The sequence below is a fragment of the Heptranchias perlo genome, chromosome 13, assembly GCF_035084215.1.
Source record: "Heptranchias perlo isolate sHepPer1 chromosome 13, sHepPer1.hap1, whole genome shotgun sequence".
Classification (NCBI taxonomy): Eukaryota; Metazoa; Chordata; class Chondrichthyes; order Hexanchiformes; family Hexanchidae; genus Heptranchias; species Heptranchias perlo.
The window spans coordinates 22,784,445-22,806,887 of record NC_090337.1 but is presented as its reverse complement, the minus strand read 5'-3'; the positions used below and the strand labels follow the sequence as shown (position 1 = coordinate 22,806,887).

General features: G+C 45.9%; 1 protein-coding gene across 5 annotated transcripts; it reads right to left on the bottom strand.

Annotated features, from left to right (window-relative positions):
* Positions 1-548: 548 nt before the first annotated feature.
* LOC137331380 (receptor-transporting protein 3-like) lies at positions 549-21,859 on the bottom strand. 5 transcript variants are annotated; one of them, XM_067995143.1, is made up of 5 exons: positions 21,721-21,859; positions 16,410-16,529; positions 11,484-11,587; positions 4,916-5,100; positions 549-4,134 (listed from the first exon to the last, which is right to left on the bottom strand). In XM_067995143.1, the coding sequence occupies exons 4-5, from the start codon at positions 5,086-5,088 to the stop codon at positions 3,426-3,428; spliced, it is 882 nt and encodes a 293-aa protein (XP_067851244.1). In that variant the 5' UTR covers positions 5,089-5,100; positions 11,484-11,587; positions 16,410-16,529; positions 21,721-21,859; the 3' UTR covers positions 549-3,425. The 5 variants fall into 5 exon arrangements, 3 of the variants coding, with proteins under 3 accessions (XP_067851244.1, XP_067851243.1, XP_067851245.1); XM_067995142.1 differs by lacking the exon at positions 16,410-16,529; XM_067995144.1 differs by lacking the exons at positions 11,484-11,587; positions 16,410-16,529.
* Between the last annotated feature and the right edge of the window lie 584 nt (positions 21,860-22,443).

Below are 22,443 nucleotides of genomic sequence, written 5' to 3'. Positions count from 1 at the left end.
CACTAATGGAACTTCAGTTTCTAAAAGTTGGCAACTGATCTAATGTCATTAGAGTTTCCCTCATAACACTGTAAAGCACCTTAAGTAGTTTAATTATTTTACCAATCAGAAACAATTTGATAACTGACACAAATTCTGATTGTTAAAACATTTAAAAACAATTATATATGCTACAAAAATATCATGAAATACTGTATCAATATTGAATTGGAATTGAGAATTGATATGAAGAGGGTCCCTAACTGTTCATTTTGAGTTGGAAATTGCTTTGTGGTGGACAGCTGCAGTGTAAAATCAAGACAGCTGCACAATAAAAAGCACAGTTAATTAACTTTGAAGTCTTTGTTGTTCATTACTGAACAGTTCACAATAACAAATCTTACAATTATTTTTGTACTATTCTTAAGGATCTCAATTCTCTCTCACTTATCTTTGTCACGTGGGTTTATCTTCAAGTAAATGGTGTTTTATGTTTAAGTGTTAGAAGATGGGTGAAAGTGTGTGTTCTTACTTATAATTTATTCCTCAAATCAATATGGTTCACAACATTGAATGTCAGACGTCACAGATTTATTAAGCATAGAAAACTTAAACAAATTTAACAGCAGTAGGTACGACAAAAACCTTACGAGTTTAGGCAGAAGACTCAAACGCGTTACAGTTCTGAGCTTGGTATACAGGCTGCAGACCGTGCAATCCTAAGTATCTGCTCCAACACTTTTTATACCTTTCTGTTACCCCTTCTACATGACAATTCACATGTTTCTGCATACCCTAATACAACTCCATATAAGGTGAAGTTTAATGAGCTACTTCCCTTGTCCCTTATCAGTAACATTAGTTTTAACTAGTTCTTTTTCCATTGACTGGTACAGCTCCCCTGCTTTGTTATCTTATCGATAGTTTCAACTGTTGTTGCTATTCCACCAAGTGAAACTTCTAATTATAAATCTGTACCATTCCATACCAATCTTCTGCTTTCTAAAAAGAATGACGTATTCGCAGATGTATGCTTCTGCAGAATTAACTTGTTATCATCTGATTACAGTACTCTGCAGTATGCACTGGAGTGTTCTTTTAATTAGGTTTATTGTCTGTACTGACCACTGCTTTAAGGTCAGTCTTGATTCAACAGTTCAGTGGTCACTGTATCTAAATTGACTTATACTTCCTCACTTAACAGGCAGAAGCTAAAGGCTACTATTACTACAATACAAAGAGAAATCAATGGCAGTATAACATTAGCAGATCAAGGCAATCTGATTAACCCTTTCCTTACATTAAGGATCATTAAAGTTGGTTTTCATTGCCAATTGCTTTTTTAGGTCCTTAAATCAGGGAAAAGATTGGACCCCAAAACACCCAGAAAAATTTGGAGAAAATGAAAAAATAGTTTTTATTTGGACCATTTCTAAAATGCAAGAAAAAAAACAAAGTATAGTTAAGCTAAATGACAACCCACAAATATTTACACAGTCCATGGACACCACTTTTATGAGATTTAGTGGCAATCCAAGTTTATAGTTTGTAGTTATTGAGTCATAGAACTCACTGAGCCTGAATTCTGTGTTCTTCTGTTAGCTCATAAACATTTATTTTAATTGTAGATTATGTACTTGGAGTTTAGAATGTTTGGGGAGCATTTGTTGAATTGAGAAATTGTTAGAAATGAGAGGTTTGCAAAATTGTATTATTCCTCCGAACTATAGGCTTACACTCTATTTCAGTGAACTGTATTTTGGTGAGATGGTTGTAGAAATAATAGATTTGGCAGCTTTCAGATCAGTTATATCATATTTTTGAACTGAAAAAACATGTTTGTTCTGAAAAAAATAAATATGACAGTGGAAATATAGGTTTTTAAAAATAAGTACAATTTTCCGAAGCATTCCAATTGTTTTTTGTTAAGTTAATAATTTCACTTAATTGCTGTCAATTGCACTGTATTACCCATGGTCAGCAAAGAGCCCGAGGTTTTTTTGCACAGAAATAAAACGGGTAGAATGAGTCTGACTTGCAAAAAAGAACAGTTACCACTGAAACTGCTTTTTCTAGAGCTTGCCTCAAGTCACTGCTTAAATTCTTTGGCCTGGATTTTCCGATGGGGGTGCACATCCAGCAGTTTGGGCGGACGTCCAGCCATGGCAATGCCCCCTGATTCCAGCTCTATTTCTGGCCCCCAGGGCCATTGCGGGAAGTGGGAGACCGGTTCCTCAACCTCTGCTGGGGAGTTGCACCAGACTGGTGTGCCAGGCTGTGTGTGTGTTGTGGGGGGGCGGGGGGGCGGTGGTGAGGAGGTGTTACAGCAGGCCTCAGGGACTTGCCACAGTGAGGGGAAGAGGTAACAGCCAAGCTGCTTGCAAACATTTTTTAAAAAATCCTTCCTGATGCTGATGGAGCTTGTGGACAGCTGTACTCTGACAGCACTTGCCTCCTCTTCGTTTAAATCCCCCAGGCTCACTCCGCCCATATTACAATGCTGGACGCTGGGGCCTAACAGGCTGTCCCATTGTTCAATCTAGGCAAACAGCGAGAACTACAGCAGAAGTTGTATTTCCCTCATTTTAATTTAATTTGAATGCGTCCACAAATGAGTGGGCACATCTTAGTGGAAATGGGGGAAAGGCAGGAGCATGGCGGAGCACATCCCCAAATGAGATTCCACCTGTGTCTGCCTCAGATCTGCTGGAAAATCGAGGCCTTTCTTTCTGTCTAAAGTCTGAACTCATCTCAAGACAATTCTCCCCATTCTTTGCACTGAAAATCACCTAAAGACATTTCTACTTTTCATGCCGAAAATCGAGTCACAGGATGGTGTGTGGATCTTGGGATCCAATTTTCAGCATGACGAACAAGTTTGGGAGAAATTTGTTTTTTTTACTGATTCACGAACCTGAAAAAAAATCCACGAATTTATGGTGGGAATTGATAAAAATTGACTTTAATGATCCTTATTTATGTTTTGCCCAGTAAGTGCATTTTATATAGACAATGTTCTTTCCAGACATAATTTAGTCAAAAGCAAAATACTGCGAATGCTGGAAATCTGAAATAAAAACAGAAAATGCTGGAAATACTCAGCAAGTCAGGCAGCATCTGTGGAGAAGGAAACAGAGTTAACGTTTCAGGTTGAAGACCTTTTGTCAGAACTGGAAGCAGTTAAACAGTTAACAGTTTTTAAGCAAGTACAGAGCCAGGCAAAAGGTTGAGGGGGTGGCGGTGGTGGGGAGGCAAGAACAAAAGGGAAGGTCTGTGATAGGGTCAAGGGCAGGAGTGATTAAATGACCAAAGGGATGATGGTGCAAGGCAAGGAGGGTGGTAATGGGACAAGTACAGAAACAAAAGATGGGTTGAGAGGAGCTGTAAATGGTTAGTGCAGCACCTGCCGTCCAAGAAAATGGGAGCGGTGCTAATGTTTTAGGATGTCAAATGCCTAAAAGCTTGATAATACGCTTTTCCTCGCGCTTCCGTTCAGCATCGTTGGAACATTGTTGGAGGCCGAGGACAAAGAGGTCAGACTCGGAGTGGGACGGAGAATTAAAATGGCAAGCGACCCGCAGGTTAGGGTTACGCGTGCGGACTGAGCGGAGGTGTTCAGCAAAGCGATCACCCAATCTGCGTTCGGTCTCCCCAACGTAGAGGAAATCGCATTTTGAGCAGAGAATACAGTATACTAAATTGGCAGAAGTACAAGTAAACGGCTTTGTCACATGGAAGGAGTCTTTGGGGCCTTGGATGTCGCGAAGGGGGGAGATGAAAGGGCAGGTGTTGCATCTCCTGCGCTTGCATGGGAAGGTGCCAGTGTTACTGCACATGCCCAAGCTACAAGCTTCACAGAGTGTCCGCTCGTGGGGTTTAGTCTTACGATGCAGCAGGTTCCTTTCATCAGCTTCCACAGGTTGCATGTAACAGTTTTTCAGTATTTTTGAAATAAGTCTCTCAAACACTTGCTGCATTTGGGTGGGTTTAACCTGTGGTTTTAGCATGGAAGGGATCCTCCAGCAGTTTCGGCACTGCTGGCGGAAGGGACGCAGCAATACAGATCCACGAGAAGGTTTCACTCTCAGTCGGTAATGAAACAAAATAACGACATGGGCTGAAGACCATGAGTTTGGACAATTAGAACAGTCAAACCTGTGGAAAGGAGAGGAGGGTAGTTAATATTATTGAAGAATTTATAATTTCATGCTTTGAATGAATCTTGTGATTTCAGAGTGCGTTTAGGACAGTTTTTATAACATGAGCTCGTACCGTGAATTTACTTTAAGCATGTTGTGTCCTTTTGCTAAACAGAACTCCTTCCAGATATATTCACCAAGTTTTTATTTTGTTAAGTCAGCTCATGTGAACAAATTAATAGTTAGATGGAGATATTGGACTATGATGTTAGTCACAGTTAAACAACACAATCCGCACTGAAAAAACATTGAAAAAACCATTGCAAAGGAATGAACTCCATATCTTGTCAATTATACCAATATACCATAATTACTGAAATAATATTTTTGAGGGACGTTTAACAAGTTGACATTATATTATTACTATGATGATTAGAAAGTGAGTGAATCATTTGTATATACTGGAATATGTATCTATATATTAATTTTGCTATGTATATCATGCACTCCTTATTTGAGCATCATTCTGTGACAAATAGTTTTTCCTACAGCTGCACATTTCTACCATCAACTGGCCCATAGGGTCCAGAAGCTACAGATCCCCACACCTATACCTACAGCATCACTCATGTGCTCTGAGGGAAATTCACTGGGGACAATTTTTGCTTGGCTACCGTTCTCTTCCTGCCTAAAAATGGGGTAGTAGCGAGACCAAAATTGCATGTGAAACAGACTTTAGTTTACTTTTTTAACAAACCAACACATCCCAATTTGACCCCAACTAAATCATGCCTTACCTGCCAAATGTTGATGTTTTATAAATCTTCCAACCTGCTTTTTTTTGCTCTTCATTCAAATCAAGATTGAGATTGTAATTCAAATTTAATGTCCATGTCGCCTCATATTCCAGTTCTTCCATACATCTAGCGAATGAGTCAAACCAAGGGTTTGTTCCAGGCATTCGTGGCATTTTTCTATTGTCCTAATTAAAAAAAAACATTTTTGTGTGACCACATGACATGCTTAAGCAAAACACAGGAGCTTAAATTAACCAATCCCGCACTCCCAGTGCAGAGCTGAAATCAAAAGGAGCCTCAGTCAGAGAACTGGAGCTACAGTGTTTCTGCCCTATGTCAGACCCATGCTCAGTTCAAGTGTACTTCCCTGCCTGGAGCTTAGGATCAGCAAATTTACTCTAGGGTTATGAAATAAGTCTCACTGATCTAAAAAAAATAATGAAAGAGAGAGGGAATAAAGGACAGGGGCACTAAAAATCTTTGGGGTGCCATCTCGGCGATTATGCCGAGATTGAATCTGTCGGGGAACTCCGACACTGAACCTGCCGGAGTATGTGGAGTCAATGGGAGGTCATCTCATTTACTGGGCTGGTGGAGCCTGCACGGCCAATGGCACATCTTGGGTGCCCACCTATCCCGGCCTGCCAAGATATCTGGCCTAAGGCTGCTAGGTTTGGGAAAAGGGGTCAGCTGTACTCCACCCCCCACCCCCCCCCCCCCCGCCAGAAACACTCAAAAGATGCTCCGAGTGACCCCTTTGTAAGGAGGCTGCAGTAACCCAAAGAACATTTCCTTGATGAAAGTCTTCAGGGGTCCAGGTTGTCCCTGTGGCTTGGACCAGCTTAGGAAGCTCCCTTCCTCCCATTCAAGAGGTCAGTATGCCTCTTTGTACAGTGTATGAGGGACGAGTTGGCTAAGGTAGATTGAGAAATTAAATTAAAGGGTATCACGGTTGAAAAGCAATGGCAAACATTTAAAGAAATATTTCAATATTCTCAACAAATATACATTCCATTGAGAACTAAAAACTCCATGGCAAAGTGATCCACCCATAGCCAACTAAAGAAGTTAAGGATAGTATTAGATTAAAAGAAGAGGCCTATAATGTTGCCAAGAAGAGTCGTAAGCCTGAGGATTGGGAGAGTTTTAGAAACCAGCAAAGGACAAAAAAATTGATAAAATGGGAGAAAATAGAATATGAAAGTAAACTAGCAAGAAATATAAAAACGGATTGTGAGTGCTTCTACAAATATGTAAAAAGGAAAAGAGTAGAAAAAGTAAACGTTGGTCATCTAGAGACTGAGACAGGAGAAATTATAATGGGGAATCAGGAAATGGCAGATGCGTTAAACAAATATATTGTATCTGTCTTCACAGTAGAAGACACAAAATGCATTCCAGAAATACTGGGGAACCAAGGGGCAAATGAGAGTGAGGAACTTAAAGTAATTAATATCAGTAGAGAAAAAGTACTTGAGAAATTAATGGGACTAAAAACCGAGAAATCCCCTGGATCTGATGGCCTACATCCGAGGGTTCTAAAAGAGGTGGCTGCAGAGATAGTGGATACATTGGTTATGATTTTCTAAAATTCCCTAGATTCTAGAACGGCCCCAGCGGATTGGAAGGTAGCAAATGTAACCCCGCTATTCAAGAAAGGAGGGAGAGAGAAAACAGGGAACTACAGGCCAGTCAGCCTGACATCAGTTGTCAGGAAAATGCTGGAATCCATTATTAAGGAAGTGGTAACAGGACACTTAGAACATCATAACAAGATTAGGCAGAGTCAATGTGGTTTTATGAAAGGGAAATCGTGTTTGACAAATTTATTAGAGTTTTTTGAGAATGTAAGTAGTGGGGTAGATAAAGGGGAGCCAGTGGATGAAGTATATTTGGATTTTCAAAAGGCATTCGATAAGGTGCCACATAAAAGGTTGTTACGCAAAGAAAGGGCTCATGGGGTTGGGGGTAGCATATTAGCATGGATAGAGGATTGGTTAATGGACAGAAAACAAAGAGTAGGGATAATCAGGTCTTTTTCAGGTTGGCAGGCAGTAACTAGTGGGGTAAGGATCGATGCTTGGGCCTCAGCTATTTACAATCTATATTAATGACTTGGATGAAGGGACCGAGTGTAATTATCCAAATTTGCTGATGATACAAAGCTAGGTGGGAAAGTGAGGAGGATATAGACAGGTTAAGTGAGTGGGCAAGAAGGTGGAAGATAGAGTATAATGTGGGAAAATATGAGGTTATTCACTTTGGGAGGAAGAATAATTAAACAGAATATTTAAAAAAAATTTTTTTTATTCGTTCATGGGATGTGGGTGTCGCTGGTGAGGCCAGCATTTATTGCCCATCAATAATTGCCCTTGAGAAGGTGGTAGTGAGCCGCCTTCTTGAACCGCTGCAGTCCATGTGGTGAAGATTCTCCCACAGTGCTGTTAGGAAGGGAGTTCCAGGATTTTGACCCAGCGACAATGAAGGAATGGTGATATATTTCCAAGTCGGGATGGTGTGTGACTTGGAGGGGAATGTGCAGGTGGTGTTGTTCCCATGTGCCTGCTGCTCTTGTCCTTCTAGGTGGTAGGGGTCGTGGGTTTGGGAGCTGCTGTTGAAGAAGCCTTGGCTGTAGTACATCCTGTGGATGGTACACACTGCAGCCACAGTGCGCCAGTGGTGAAGGGAGTGAGTGTTTAGGGTGGTGGATGGGGTGCCAATCAAGCGGGCTGCTTTGTCCTGGATGGTGTCGAGTTTTTTGAGTGTTGTTGGAGCTGCACTCATCCAGGAAAGTGGAGAGTATTCCATCACACTCCTGACTTGAGCCTTGTAGATGGTGGAAAGGCTTTGGGGAGTCGGGAGGTGAGTCACTCGCTGCAGAATACCCAGCCTCTGACCTGCTCTTGTAACCACAGTATTTATATGGCTGGTCCAGTTAAGTTTCTGTTGGTGAGAAACTATTAAATGTTGGTGTCCAGAGAGACTTGGGTACCCTGGTACAAGAAACACAAAAAGTTAGCACGCAGGTACAGCAGGCAATTAGGAAAGCGAATGGCACGTTGGCCTTTATTGCAAGGGGGTTGGAATACAAGAGTAAGGAAATCTTACTACAATTGTATAGGACTTCGGTGAGACCTCACCTGAAGTACTGCATACAGTTTTGGTCTCCTTATCTAAGAGGGGGTGCAACAAAGGTTCACTAGATTAATTCCTGGGATGAAAGGGTTGTCCTATGAGGAGATGTTAAGTAGAATGGGCCTATACTCTCTGGAGTTTAGAAGAATTAGAGGTGATCTCATTGAAACATATAAGATTCTGAGGGGGCTTGACAGGGCAGATGCTGAGAGGTTGTTCTCCCTGGCTGGAGAGTCTAGAACTAGGGGGCGTAGTCTGAGGATAAGGGGTCGGCCATTTAAGACGGAGATGAGGAGGAATTTCTTCACTCAGAGGGTTGTGAATCTTTGGAATTCTCCACCCCAGAGGGCTGTGGGTGCTGCGTTGTTGAGTATATTCAAGGCTGAGATAAATAGATTTTTGGACTCTAGCGGAAATCAAGGGGTATGGGGATCGGGCTGGAAAGTGGAGTTAAGCTTGAAGATCAGCCTTGATCTTATTAAATAGCAGAGCAGGCTCAAGGGGCGATATGGTCTTCTTCTGCTTCTGTTTATGTTCTTATGTATCAGCCTTCAAAGTTATGGCAGGTCCATGTGGGGCTGGGGCACAGAAACTCCTGACTTGGGAATCCTTGCCCTCGGACTTGCAGTACTTCCCCTCACCTTATGTAAATGGCCCTGTAGGGGCAGCAGAGTGTGTGACTGTTTTGATGAACTTCCCTCAAAGTTACAGCCAGGGTTCACCGGAGAAGCTGAGAAATTTAGTCTCCAAAAACCCCAAGCAGCAAATCTAAAGGTGTAATGCTCCATCGTCATATTCAATTCATTTTAATAATGTCACTCATTAAAACTAATTATATAAGGTAATTTCCTTACCACTGTGTTGCCGTATTTTTATTTCTGCATGATGCAGTACCCGATGGTGTATCAATTTTATTACATAAAACCTTACTGAGTATTGGATTTGCGCTGTAGAACCTGAACCCATATTAGATCTGTGACATACGGTCAGCAGTTTTACCAAGTTACTTTTGAAGACTTGACTGGTGTAATTGTGGTGAGCATGATGTCCTTTCATGTCTAGCTCCAAATCAGCCCGGGTTGGTGGGATGAAAGCCTCATCTGTCGGATGGTTGTAGACTTCCTATGTGAAATGATCTTTGCGATTTTCATCGAGCTTCTGACTGGCTTAATTCCACAAGAAAGAAATTGCTCTTAATTTGGCACTATTTGAAACTAGTTTGTTTAGGTGTAAAAATGCAAGTGTCACATTCATCTGCTGCTGAAACCCTCATCCATGCCTTTGCTACCTCTAGGCTTGACTATTCCAATGCTCTCTTGGCCGGCCTCCCATCTTCCACCATGAGCTCATCCAAATCTCTGCTGTCCGTATCCTAACTCACACCAAGTCCCGTTCTCCCATCACCCCTGTGCTCGCTGACCTACAATGGCTCCCTGTCTTGGAACATCTCGATTTTAAAATTCTCATCCTTGTTTTCAAATCCCTTCATGGCCTCGCCCCTCCCTATCTCTGTAACCTCCTCCAGCTCTACAATCTTCTGAGATCTTTGCACTGCTCCGATTCTTGCCTCTTGTGCATCCCTGATTTTAATCGCTCCACCATTGGCGGCCCTGCCTTCAGCTGTCTAAGCCCTAAGCTCTGAAATGCCCTCCCTAAACCTTTCCGCCTCTCTACCTCTCCCTCCTCCTTTAAGACGCTCCTTAAAACCTACCTCTTTGACTAAGCTTTTGGTCACCTGTCCTAATATCCCCTTATGTGGCTCGGTGTCAAATTTTGTTTGAAAATCGCTCCTGTGGAGCACCTTGATACGTTTTACTATGTTAACGGCGCTATATAAATGTAAGTTGTTGTTGTTGTTATTGATGCTGTAGATATGCTCTTCTGAGATGGGCTTAAAGGAACTGCAGCGGGTTCTGAAATGTAGGTGAATTTAAGCGATAACTTGCCGCCCCACAGTATGAGTACCATTGACGCGATTCAAGTAAACAGGTACAGGGCAATTAAAAGGCAAATGCTTCTGCCTATTCTCTGCTGCAAATGGGGACCATTGTGATTTCCTCCCACGGTTTCGTCTGCACCGCAGCCTCCTCGGGGACAGTGTGCGGTGGCACTGAGAGTCCGGGAGTGCATGAAGGATCTGACAGGAAGGGCCCTTCTCACCACCAGCCAAGCTATGTCTTGGTGCTTGTTTGAAAGTTCTGGCGATGAGGCGTTCTGCCAAATGACATTGACAGTCTGCTCGGGGAACCAACTGACAGGATCCATCGTCTCCTTTTCCCGCAGGGTCTCGAGGACGTTACGTGCGGACCACTTACTGATCGCCTTGTGGTCGAAAGTGTTTTTTTGCATAAACATTTCAACGAGGGACAGGTGGGGCGGAATGGTCCAGCTGGACGGAGTGTTCCATGGCAGCGTGGCCAGGCCCATCCTTCGCAACACCGGGGATAGGTAGAACCTCAGCACGTAGTGACATTTTGTGTTTTCGTACCAAGGGTCCACGCAAAGCTTGATGCAGCCGCACACAAAAGTGGCCATCAGGATGAGGGCCACGTTGGGCACACCTTTTCCCCCTTTCTCCAGAGATTTGTACGTCGTGTCCCTGCGGACACGGTCTATTTTTGATCTGCAGATAAAGCGGAAGATGGCTCGGGTGACTGTCACGGCGCAGGAGCAAGGTATGGGCCAGACCTGTGCCAAGTACAGCAACACCGAGGAGAGAGATGCAATGGTATCTGTCCAGGTTCGTCCCGAGCAGCTCCGTAACACAGGACTCTGTGCTCTACGGGCTGTTCCCGGGGACGCACACCGAGACATCAACTGCTGCTGGAAGACCATTAACTCGGTGAAAGACGCCCTTTGGTCTGCCCGAAACCTGCTGGTCTTCCAGTGCAAGGAGCTGTCCTCGACCGAGTGTTGCAGACTGGCACATTCCAAGGTCCAGGACTACGTGCTCAGGGACGCACTGAAGCTAGGTGCGGCCGCTGCAAAGGCTCTGTCTGTGGGGAAAGGCAACCATTTAGAGCCTTCCCGCCATTGTATACCGAGGGGCTGCAATCAGGGAAACCCCCCCCCCCCACCCCGGGCAGAATGTAAAATTCAAATTGCTGTAATGTACCTGTAATGAATCTGTAATGCACCTGTAATGAATCTGAAATCAATAATCTGTATTGAGTATAATGCAATGAGACACCCCAGAGTGTCATGAACTGTAATTATGCACAATGTGTTCATTGAACTCTACTTGATTTAACCTGCAAATTGTATAATCTGTATTGTGTACGATTGGAATGTGATATGACAAATGTATTGTATGTTTTTGCTACAAACTTTATGAATAAAGTATATTTTTGGAAAAAAAAATTGTGATTTCCTCCCACGCATTCTTAGTGGCAGCCAAGTATGTATGTATTTTATTTGGCCTCCCTGAACTTACTGTTGTATCTTTTTCAGATCCTCTGATCAAAGGGAGGCAGGTGAAAGGGCTACTGCCAACTTCTTCTTAAGGTCCTTCTCCAAGTGTGTACCCAACTGGCCTACCTGGGGGAAAATAAGGTTGGAGACCCCGTTAGAGTGCTCATTTCTATAGCTTCAGGGGATCCCCAATAAATTCCTGGGTAAAGTAAAGGGGATGGTGACCTGGCATCCTGGGGCCCCGCCCCTTTTTCCTCTCCTTTGCACCTGGGAAAATGTTTTCCAAGAGGTTTAAGGCTCACACATCAGCATTATTAATTGCATCAACTTTAATCTCCTTCAATTAAGCAGTCAGATAATATGTGACAATCCCGCTGTGGGTTCCTCAGGTAACAGGGGCAACCCAGTAGCCAACACAAACCTGAATATGAGCACAAAGTTTCTCTTTCCGCTACGCCCAGTGGAGTTGCTGCCAATGAAATAAAAGTCAGATTGTTAAAAAGAGATAGACCTTCTGCAATTGCTGGTCATAAATAGGGTGAGTAATTTGGCTTGACATGGCATCCCATGACAAATTCCATAAATTTCTACAAGTACTTAAATTTTGCATAAAAATTCTTGGAGTCAAGTTCAGAACAGTCAGCAATAAATAACTTTCCCTAGTCATGGTTAAAGAAAGAACTTGCATTTATATAGTGCCATTCATGACCTCAGGCCATTCCAAAGTGCTTTACAGCCAATGAAGTACTTTTGATGTGTAGTCAGTGTTGTAATGAAGGAAATGCTGCAGCCAATTTGCGCACAGCAGGATACCACAAACAGCAATGTGATAATGACCAGATAATCAGTTTTTAGTGGTGTTAGTTGAGGGTTAAATATTGGTCAGGACAGTGGGGAGAACACCTCTGCCCTTCTTTGAAACAGTGCGATGGGATCTTTAACATCCACCCGAAAGGGCAGACAGGACATCGGTTTATCATCTCATTCAAAAGACAGCACCTCTGACAGCATTCCCACAGTACTGCACTGGAGTGTCAACCTAGATTGTGCCCAAGTCTCTAGAGTGGGACTCGATGCACAACCTTTTGACTTGGAGGTGAGCGTGCTACCAACTGAGCCACAGCTGACACCAGGGACGTAACAGGGTTCGGGACACAAGGGAAAATTTTTCAATCAGGTCTCCAACTGGGTGCTAGTTGGGTGGTGTATTATTAACATGCCCAACCTTTTAGTGCCTGACTCTGCAAGGTCGTTCATTTATATTAACCCTTAAAGGCAGCTCACAATGGGTGACTGGTAAAATTAAAGGAATATGGTCATTTACCTTTAATATGTGGGCAAATTGTTGGTAGCCTTTACAAAAGCTTCCAATGTATATTTGCAAAGGCTGTTTGAGTAACAAAACTGATTGGCAAACCAAGTGGCTGGCACAATAAATGTGTAGGTAGGAACTGAGTCTTTGGCAAAGAGATGGAGTGACCCAACAATTAAGCCCTCTATTTGACATTAGCAAAGTGGAGGTGGTGTTGCATAAGGTGATAGAGAGGATGGTGGTCCTGGTAATTGCTCAAGTGCACCCTCTCCATAGGGCAACATTCCTGGAAGGAGGTGGAGGCACATAACTTGAGGGCATGATTGACTGTGACTGCCACCGGCAGTGCCAGGCCTGTGGTGCACGTTGGTTGCAGGTGTGCTTTTTTTTACCGCTTCCCTCATGATTCAGAGTATTTGTAGGCAGAGCTCCTCCAACAAATCCAGGTAGGTGACTTTCTGCCTGTAGATGCAGCTGTGAGGGTCAGCACAGTTTGTTTGCTAGTGCAGCCTGACCTACTTGGCATCCTTCCATTGCTTCTGCTCTTCTTCCTCAAAAAAAAACATAAGGGGGCTTCCCATGAAGCAACCTTTTGTGCCGATGCCAGACTGGGTAAGGGTGACAGGTTCCCTTCTCTCAAGGAAAATAGTGAACTAGTTGGGTTTTTAAGTGAAAATCTGGTAGCTTTAAATAATTATTTGTCTTGGTGCTAGGCCAGTAATTACCAGATTTTAAGAACATAAGAAATAGCAGGAGTAGGCCAAACGGCCCCTTGAGCCTGTTCCGTCATTCAATAAGATCATAGATAATCTTCGACCTTAATTCCACTTTCATGCCTGATCCCCATATCCCTTGATTCCCCTAGAGTCTAAAAATCTATCCATCTCAGCCTCGAACGTATTCAACGACTCAGCATCCACAGCCCTCTGGGGTAGAGAATTTATTAATTTCATAACATGCTATGATAGGATTTAAAAACACCGGGGCTGATTTTAACCCTTCCCGTCTGACAGAAACCCGGCGGGCGGGCTGTTAAAATGACCGCAGCCACTTATCCCCGCTGATCCATAAGGGTTGATTCTGTGGCCCATCCAAAAAATGACCTGCGCTCCCGAATGTACCCATGCTGGTGAGTGAAGGGCCAAACCTGCAGGATTCCACAGAGTAGGCTTATTTAGATCATTTAAATATGTTCACTGCACATTTTCTTTCATGCACAGGCAACGTTTTACACCAGTGGGTGTGCGGAATTGGGAATGCAACAGCTATGAAAGGGCTGTTACACTCTTAAAAGGCGTCAGCACTTTTATTTGGAGGCTGACCTTATGGACAAGGTCTCAGAACGTAGGAACTGGAGTAGGCCATTCAGTCCCCATTCAATCAGATCCTGGCTAGGAGCCACTGCTGGCTGTATCTCTGGAGAATGGTCCTGGTCTCACCTCCTACATTTCATTGGCAGGGTGGTCTGAGGAGGAAGGCTGGAGGCCTGGTATATGCTGCTCTCCTGAGAGACAGCACTATCAGGCAGGTCAGTTGGACCCTGGATCTGTGGCCCCAATCATCAGTGGGATGGTTGGTCTAATGGTTGTATCTCAACTCCAACTACTCGTCTTTTAAGAGATATCTAACAAAAATCTATTGATCTCAGTGTTGAAAATTTCAGTTGACTCAGCACCCACAGCCTTTTGGGGGTGCAAGTTCCAGATTTTCACTACCCTTTGTGTTCAAAAAGTGCTTCCTCATTTCACTTCTAAATGGCCTAGCTCTAACTTCAATATTATGTCCCCTTATTCTGGATTTCCCCCACCAGAGGAAATTGTTTCTCTGTCTCTACCCTATCGAATCCCTTTATCATTTTAAAGACCTCAATTAGATCACCCCTCAACCATCTAAACTCAAGGAGTACAATCCAAGTTTATGCAATCTGGCCTCATAATTTAACCCTTTAAAGCTTGGTGTCATTCTGGTGATTCTGCGATATACCCCCACTAAAGCCAATATATCCTGAGGTGCGCTGCCCAAAGCTGAACACTGTACTCCAGACGGGATCTGACCAAGGTTCTATTCAATTGAAGCATCACTTCCTCACTTTTGTATTCTAATCTCCTTGAGATAAAGGCCAACCTTTTGGAGTACTTTTTGTACATGTGCACTAGCTTTTAGTGATTTATGTACATGGACACCTAAATCCCTTTGCTCCTCTACAGCTCCCAGTTTCTCACCATTAAGAAAATATTTAGATTTTTCCTTGAATTAGCATAAGAACATGAATCATAGAGCAGGCCCCAGTATGACACACATTGCATATTAGAACAAGGATCACACAACAGGTAGCGGTACATCTCACACGGAACATCATAACATGTATCATACAGCAGGCTCCAGTACAAAATACATTGAATATATGAACAGCGATCATACAGCAGGCCTTAGCTGAACACGCATAAATATGACAGCAGCGATTAGACAGCATGTTCCAGTACACCACACACTTAAAATGACATTGTGAGAGGCAGTTGGATCCTCAAGCTATACAAAAGGGTCATGGGATTGAGGTGGTGCTCGTTTCATGACTGCTGGCTCCTGGCTAGGAGCCATTGCTGGCTATATCTTTGAAGAATGCTCCTGGTCTCACCTCCTACATTCCATTGGCAGGGTGGCTGGAGGTCTGGCATGTGCTGCTCTTCTGAGAGACAGCAGTATCAGGTAGGTCAGCTGGACCCTGAATCTGTGGCCCCAATGAGCAGCGGGATGGCTAGTCTAATGGCAGCTATCAGATCCTGAAAACCCTGAAACACAACGGTTTGGAACCCACGATTCATGTTGCGCCTGTTACATCTTTCCCCTCTTGCCTCCAGAGCTGCTTCCAAGAAGGTGGAGGCACCGACCAATCCCTGGCCGGTCCTTAGTTGGGGATCTGCTACAGATTTCAATGAAGCTTCCATTTGCTTCGATGGAGCCTGCAATAAAGACTGTGGGCGCTAAATTGGGCCGTGTAGCGCCTGTTGTTTTGGCACTACATGGCCTCTCCGACATCCAAGATGGCATTTTGGATGCACACGCACGTTTCCTGCGTGACGTGCACCAGACGCTGTCTTGGTATAGGAGTTAGCGCAAATACCGGATGCTGGTAGCATGTAAAGTAGGGAGAAAATGCATGCAATCAGTGTGCAACGCTGATTTAAAGTGATACACACCATTTTTTACCTTAACGCTCAACTCAACGCACAGTTTTATCCACGACCATCTAAACATTTCTTACAGTGCATGAAGGACCCCCCGCCAGCGCTATTTAAAGGGGCCATGCAGGTTTTGCTGGATTATTGCTTCTGGCTGCTGGAGGAGTAGGAAGTGTTTTTTGAAGCTCCCTATTCTTATTGAGAATTCCTACACTACTTTTGAGAGTGCTTTGGCAGGTACTGCCTTAAGGGTCGGAAAGTTACAACCCTGGTGGAACAATATTCCTGCCACCATGGGTGGTCTGCTAGGGCTCCTGCTGGGCATTGAACATGACTGGGAGCATGCAGAGAGGCCACGCCAGCAGGTCAAGCTGCGAGGAGACAGAGGACGAGGAGGCGCAGGGCACTGGGCAGGAAGCCCTACCCAATGAGGGCCTTCAGGGATCAATTCTCTTACCTCAACATGAACGAGGAGGATTGCATCTGACGCCTGAGGTTCACCAAGGAAGCCGTCACTGAGATCTGTCAACTGGTCGGGCCACAACGCAGCCTCAGAGCAGGGCGAGGACAGCATTGCCTGTTGGTGTGAAGGTCACCATGGCGCTGAATTTCTACGGCTTTAGAGCATTTTAGGCCTCTGCTGGCGACATGTACAACATAGAGTCATAGAGTCATAGAGTTATACAGCACGGATAGAGGCCCTTCGGCCCATCATGTCCGCGCCGGCCATCAGCCCTGTCTACTCTAATCCCATATTCCAGCATTTGGTCCGTAGCCTTGTATGCTATGGCATTTGAAGTGCTCATCCAAATGCTTCTTGAATGTTGTGAGGGTTCCTGCCTCCACAACCCTTTCAGACAGTGAGTTCCAGACTCCAACCACCCTCTGGGTGAAAAAGTTCTTTCTCAAATCCCCTCTAAACCTCCCGCCTTTTACCTTGAATCTATGTCCCCTTGTTATAGAACCCTCAACGAAGGGAAAAAGCTCCTTAGTATCCATCCTATCTGTGCCCCTCATAATTTTGTACACCTCAATCATGTCCCCCCTCAGCCTCCTCTGCTCCAAGGAAAACAAACCCAATCTTCCCAGTCTCTCTTCATAGCTGAAGCGCTCCAGCCCTGGTAACATCCTGGTGAATCTCCTCTGCACCCTCTCCAAAGCGATCACATCTCACAGTATGCAGTGCATTGCTGCATAAAGGAGGTCACAGACGCACTGTACCACATGAAGAACAGGTTCATCACCTTCCCTCTCAACAGAGACAATCATAACGAGCGACCACGGGGGTTCACCCACATTGTTGGCTTCCCCATGGTGCAGGGTGTCAATGACTGCACACATATTGCCCTGCGTGCCCCGCACATCAACTCGGCTGTCTTCGTCAACCGAAAGGGCTTCCACTCCCTCAACGTGCAGCTGGTGTGCGACCACACGCATCACAGCGTGGAGGTCGATGCCCGCCACCCTGGGAGTAGTCACGACGCCTTGTCATGCGGCAGTCCAACGTGCCAGCTATCTTTCACCCGACTCGGCAAGTCAAAGGCTGGCTACTGGGCGACAAGGGCTAGCCCTTCACGACGTGGCTCATGACACCGGTCAGGAATCCACGCACACGTGCACAGCAGGCCCATAATGAGAGCCATGCTGCCACACGCAACATCGTGGAGCACATCATAGGCCTCCTCAAACAACGCTTCCGCTGCCTAGACCGGTCTGGAGGAACCCTGCAGTACTCCCCTGAGCGGGTGGGCAGATTTGTGGTGGTCTGCTGCATGCTGCACAACCTCGCCATCATGAGGGACCAGCCTTTGCCACCAATGACTGCAGAAGATCCTGAGCCAGAGGTGGAGGAGGAGGAGGCTGAGGAGGAAGTGGTGGAGGAACAGGAGGAGGAAGAGGCTGAGGAGGAGGAGGAGGAGGAGGTGGAGCCATAAGAGGAAGTGCAGGAAGACGCAAGGGTGCAGCAGGAACCACATGCCTTGTCTGCAAGGGCTCTGCGTGTTCGCCTGATCCGTGCCCGCTATCAATGATTGGAACTACATCCCCCAACTCATCAACAGTCCTACACTCCCCACCTTTCCGCACCCACAAGACAATCAAATCGCCCTCCATCTGATTACACATTGGTGTCCCTCTCAGCTCATTGCATAAATAAAAACCACCACCAAATCCAAAATCAAACTTTCATTTATGGATTAATAAATGAAATTATGCAAACAAAACAGAACTATCCACCCTTGTGCATTGCCTTAGTGCCTGTTGTTTGTGTGCCTTTACATCTCCTAGTGCTCCTACGAGGTGCTTCCCCAGTGGCTGGACCATGGGTGGTGGAAGGCTGCTGGCTTTCAATGGAGGAACATGCAGATGGCCTTGGAGGACAACCTCGAGCAGCTCTAGGCCTGGAGTGCCTGGCTTCAAACTGCACCATCTCAGCATGGGCTGCAGCAGTCTGGCCTGACTTGCCAAGAGGCAACAACAGGGGCACTGGCGGAGTGGTAGGGGTGGGAGCAGGAATGCTGTTGTCCTGAGAGAGGACAGCAGGTCTGACTGCCATGGTGCCACTGCCACTCTCCCGGGGCGGCACCTCAGCACTCCTGGTGATCGGCTGAAGAACGGATTGCTGGAGTGCTGTGATGCCCTGGAAGCGCCGTTACAAGGTGTCCCCAGAGCCACGATAGCAGCAGGCTGATCTTCCAGTGCAGCAGTCTGAGCTGCAAATGCAGCAGTCAGAACTTGGATGGCAGATGTTTGTGCTGCAATGGACGCTGTGACATCAGTCATCAGACGCTGCATCACGGTGGCTTCCACAGGTGCACTGATGGAGGTGACCACCCATTCCATGTTGGAAATGATGGGCTCCAAGCTCTGCGCAAAGTCCTGTGCCAAGTTGGAGCTGGACTCCTCCACACCCCTTCTCATTGTGCACAGGCTTTCTGGCAGGCTTCCCAGTGCCCCAAGCATTTGTTGGTGAATGCCCATCAGCCATTTCTGCAGCCTGGCCCATCGAAGTCCTCATCTGACTCCTCTGCAGCAGAACTAGTGGGCAACCTCGCCCTCCGGCGAGTTGGATCCTCTGGTATCCGTTCCCTCCGCCCCAGCTCCTGCGCACTTGTGCTCGGTGTCTCACCACGTGCAGATCCCTCCTCTAACCTAACCTCTAAAGGATGTACGGTGTCAGTCTCTGAGCTGGTGGAAGTAAGTGTCAGATCGAGTGACGGTGTGGATTCAGTGTCCCCCTCCTCCTCCTCCTCCTCGGAGGGTGCTGTCACTTGTTCTTGGGTATCTGCAATGACAAAGGGAAACAGGTTGAGTTGTGGAGTGGGGAGAGGAGCAAGTAAGATGTGTGTGCTGACAGCATGTGCAGCACATGAGTCAGAGAAAATTATGGGAGGAGGGAGATGTGGAAAGGAGAAGGAGCATTAGATATGCAGAGACCCCCTTCACCGGGACCTCCAGCGCGGCACGTTGTGACGGCTGCAGCGATGGCCCGCCCAATGATCCGCAGCACCGTCTCCTCTAGGGGCGTGAGGACGCGCAAATGTGCCCGTCCACCCTCAGGTCCCTCCTGCTGCCGGGTGTTCTTCGCCACCTTCTCCTGCAAGACAAAGGACAGTGTGTCAGTGAGTGTCCTGCAAGGTGTGTGGGTGACGTGCCTGTCATGGTAGAATAGCTGTCAGTTTGTGTGACTTGTGAGCGGTGGTTGTGAGGCCTGCAAATGTGGTACTCTGTGCAGGTGAGATGCAGCATTGCGTATGGATGGACAGTGTTTGTTGGTGGGTGGGTGGGTGATGGGAGGTGTCGTGCATGGAGCAGTGGTGCAGTTGATAGGATGTGCCACTTGACACTTGTATTCACTCACCTTGACCACTCGTGTCAAATCCTTAAACTTCTTCTGGCACTGCACTCACGTGCGCTGTGCAATGCTCCTAGCGTTCACTTCCTGCGCCACAGGCTGCCAATGCCTGCGCAGCTGTAGTCTGGAGGATCTCCGGCCACCCTGCAGGTACATGCTGGCCCTCCTTTGGTCCACACCTTCCACAAGGGCCTCGAGAGCATCATCGGAGAAGCGTGCAGCCCTCTCTCTTGCCGGTGCAGCTACTCTCATGGCCATTTTCCCTTCTCCTAGTTAGCTGTGTACCTGTCATTTGAAATGTGCTTGCACCTTTAAGTAGTGCAGGCTGCTGATGACGTGCACTGTGCACGTCCCATTTCCAACTTCCTCATTTTCCGTGCAGCCTCTCAGCAGCGAGGGCTGCACTTGCTGCACGGAGATTTCATAGTAAGTATCAGGCAGCACGAAGTTCACGAGCTGCCTGCGTGATGTGCTACCATCGCCCAGAACGGACCCTTATCCAATTTTTCCCCCAAAGTCTCTGTGATGTTGCTACAAAGGACAGCTTTATACTCAAGAGTCATAGCTGTCAGTTGTCCTGCATGCTCAGAGAGTGACCTTGAACAATGGTATGATATTCCTCAAACACCCTTCTTGTCAGGCGAATGCCCATGGGTTTTTAGTCCCACAACTCCAAAGCCAGTGGCAGCCTTCGCTGGGAAGATGGCATATCCTCATCTACCTCCCACTCCTCTGGTTCCCTCATAGTTTCTGAATCATCCAGTGTCAGATCCTCAGTACCACTAACCAACACCCCCCCGCCCTGGTGACAGTCTCTGAGCTGGTATCTGGGAATGAGGAAGCATGCCGCAAGTGGTGAATTTGTGGGGTTTGGGCAGAGGAAGTAGCAGCACAGGAAAGGTGTCCCAGTTCTCATACTCCTCTTGCTCATCTGTGTCATCTTCATGTGCGACGAGGGAGAAATATCTCCCCAGGTTTTTTCCCCACCCTTTGCCTCTTCTTGTGCCCTCTGTGGCTGTGGTGAATCTGCAGGAAAGGAGGGCAGAAGCTAAGAATGGTTGAGCATCATCCCCTTGGGATTAAGGAGACAGAGAAAGGAGGTGGACAGTTCTGTCTGTGTGATGCTTCATAGGGATGTCAGGGCAACAGTGTAGGTGCTCAGTCACTAATTTGGCACTGGCAAGATGCCACAGACCTTGCCATCTCAATGGCAAAAACTACATGAGTGCCCATTAGCTCCATGGCCTTCTCCTCAAAAAGGGTTTAAAGGTGGGGTTGCCCCTTCCAATGGCCTGTCTTTGTGGGCATTGTGTGCCAATTTGTCCTGCAAAAAGATAAAGTAAATGAGGGGAATATGTGCCAAGTGGTATGGGAAAGGTGAAGTAAGAGATATGGAGTACGAGGCTGTTAAAGTTGGGGAAGAGGTTTTCGGGTTGTGCATACAAGTTATTGGTGTTGGTGGAGCTGTGTAACCATAGTGCAGGATACTGAGTTTGAGCCACCCTTAACCAGACTGCAGTGTGAAGAGTTAATTGTGGAAGTGTTGCTTTAAGAGGTTGAAGAGCCTTCTGGTGCCCAGGGTAAACAAGGAAGAAAAGGAGAGAGAGCCCAATGTTCCAGCCCTGGTGAGGTCAGTTAACATTTTGCGGCTCTGGTCTACAGTCCTGGGGGTTGAGGGAGTTGGCACCCCTGTGCCTGTGCCACCTCCCCCCAGGGAGCACGAGTTATAGTCCTGGCAGGCATGGTCGCACCCACGTCCAGAATTCTGTACATTTTCCATACAGCCAAATGACATCCCATGACATAACACAGTAAATCTTTTTGTTTCGGCTTAAAAGAGTCAAAGAGGAATACAAGTAAAAAACACACATCGACAAAAAAAGGCTAACTTATAATGAATTAAAAAGATCTTTACCTTTCTCTTTGGCAATAAGTTCCTCCAGCACAGAGAAACAATTTGATCAGAAAGTAAATTCTCTTTGCTATCGAATGGGTTGAACTGTTACGTTCAGGTGAAAAAGAGTTCTTTTCTTTTCGATATGTATTCAGGAAGAGGCAGTTTTTCACTGAAAGGATAAGTTTCACTTTGGTTGTGTCATTTCCAAGAAATCACATGACTGTCGACTCAGAGCCTTCTCAGCTTACTTTAATGACTCTCTCCAAAGCAATCCTGAAACATTAATTTGCACGTATTAGAGTTGGCAGGCAAGCTTCAATAAAAATGGGGGTAATTTTAATCTAATCCCCCCGGCAGGAAACTGATGGGATGGGATCGGCTGCCCGTTTTATACCCTGCCCGATTTTACTTTCCCTTGACTTCAATGGAAAATGAAACTGGGTGGTATGCAAGAACAGGTCGGGTGGGTTAGTTTAAAATTACACTTAATATCTTATCTTTCACCTCGGTATTCTGCAGCCCTCTGGTCTCAAAATTGACTTCAATAACTTCAGACTTTAAAGTAGGGGCTGCGGGTGATGTGGGGTGATGGTTTAACATTTTGGGTGGGGAAAAGACTCTTTGTCAGATCACGATGGTGGTGGGATTGGGAAGGGCTGTGACCTCTCTGTTAACCTGTTCTTTCATTTTTCAGAGCTCGTGGATGCACTGGCCTCAAGATTCCACATTGCTTTCGGTGTA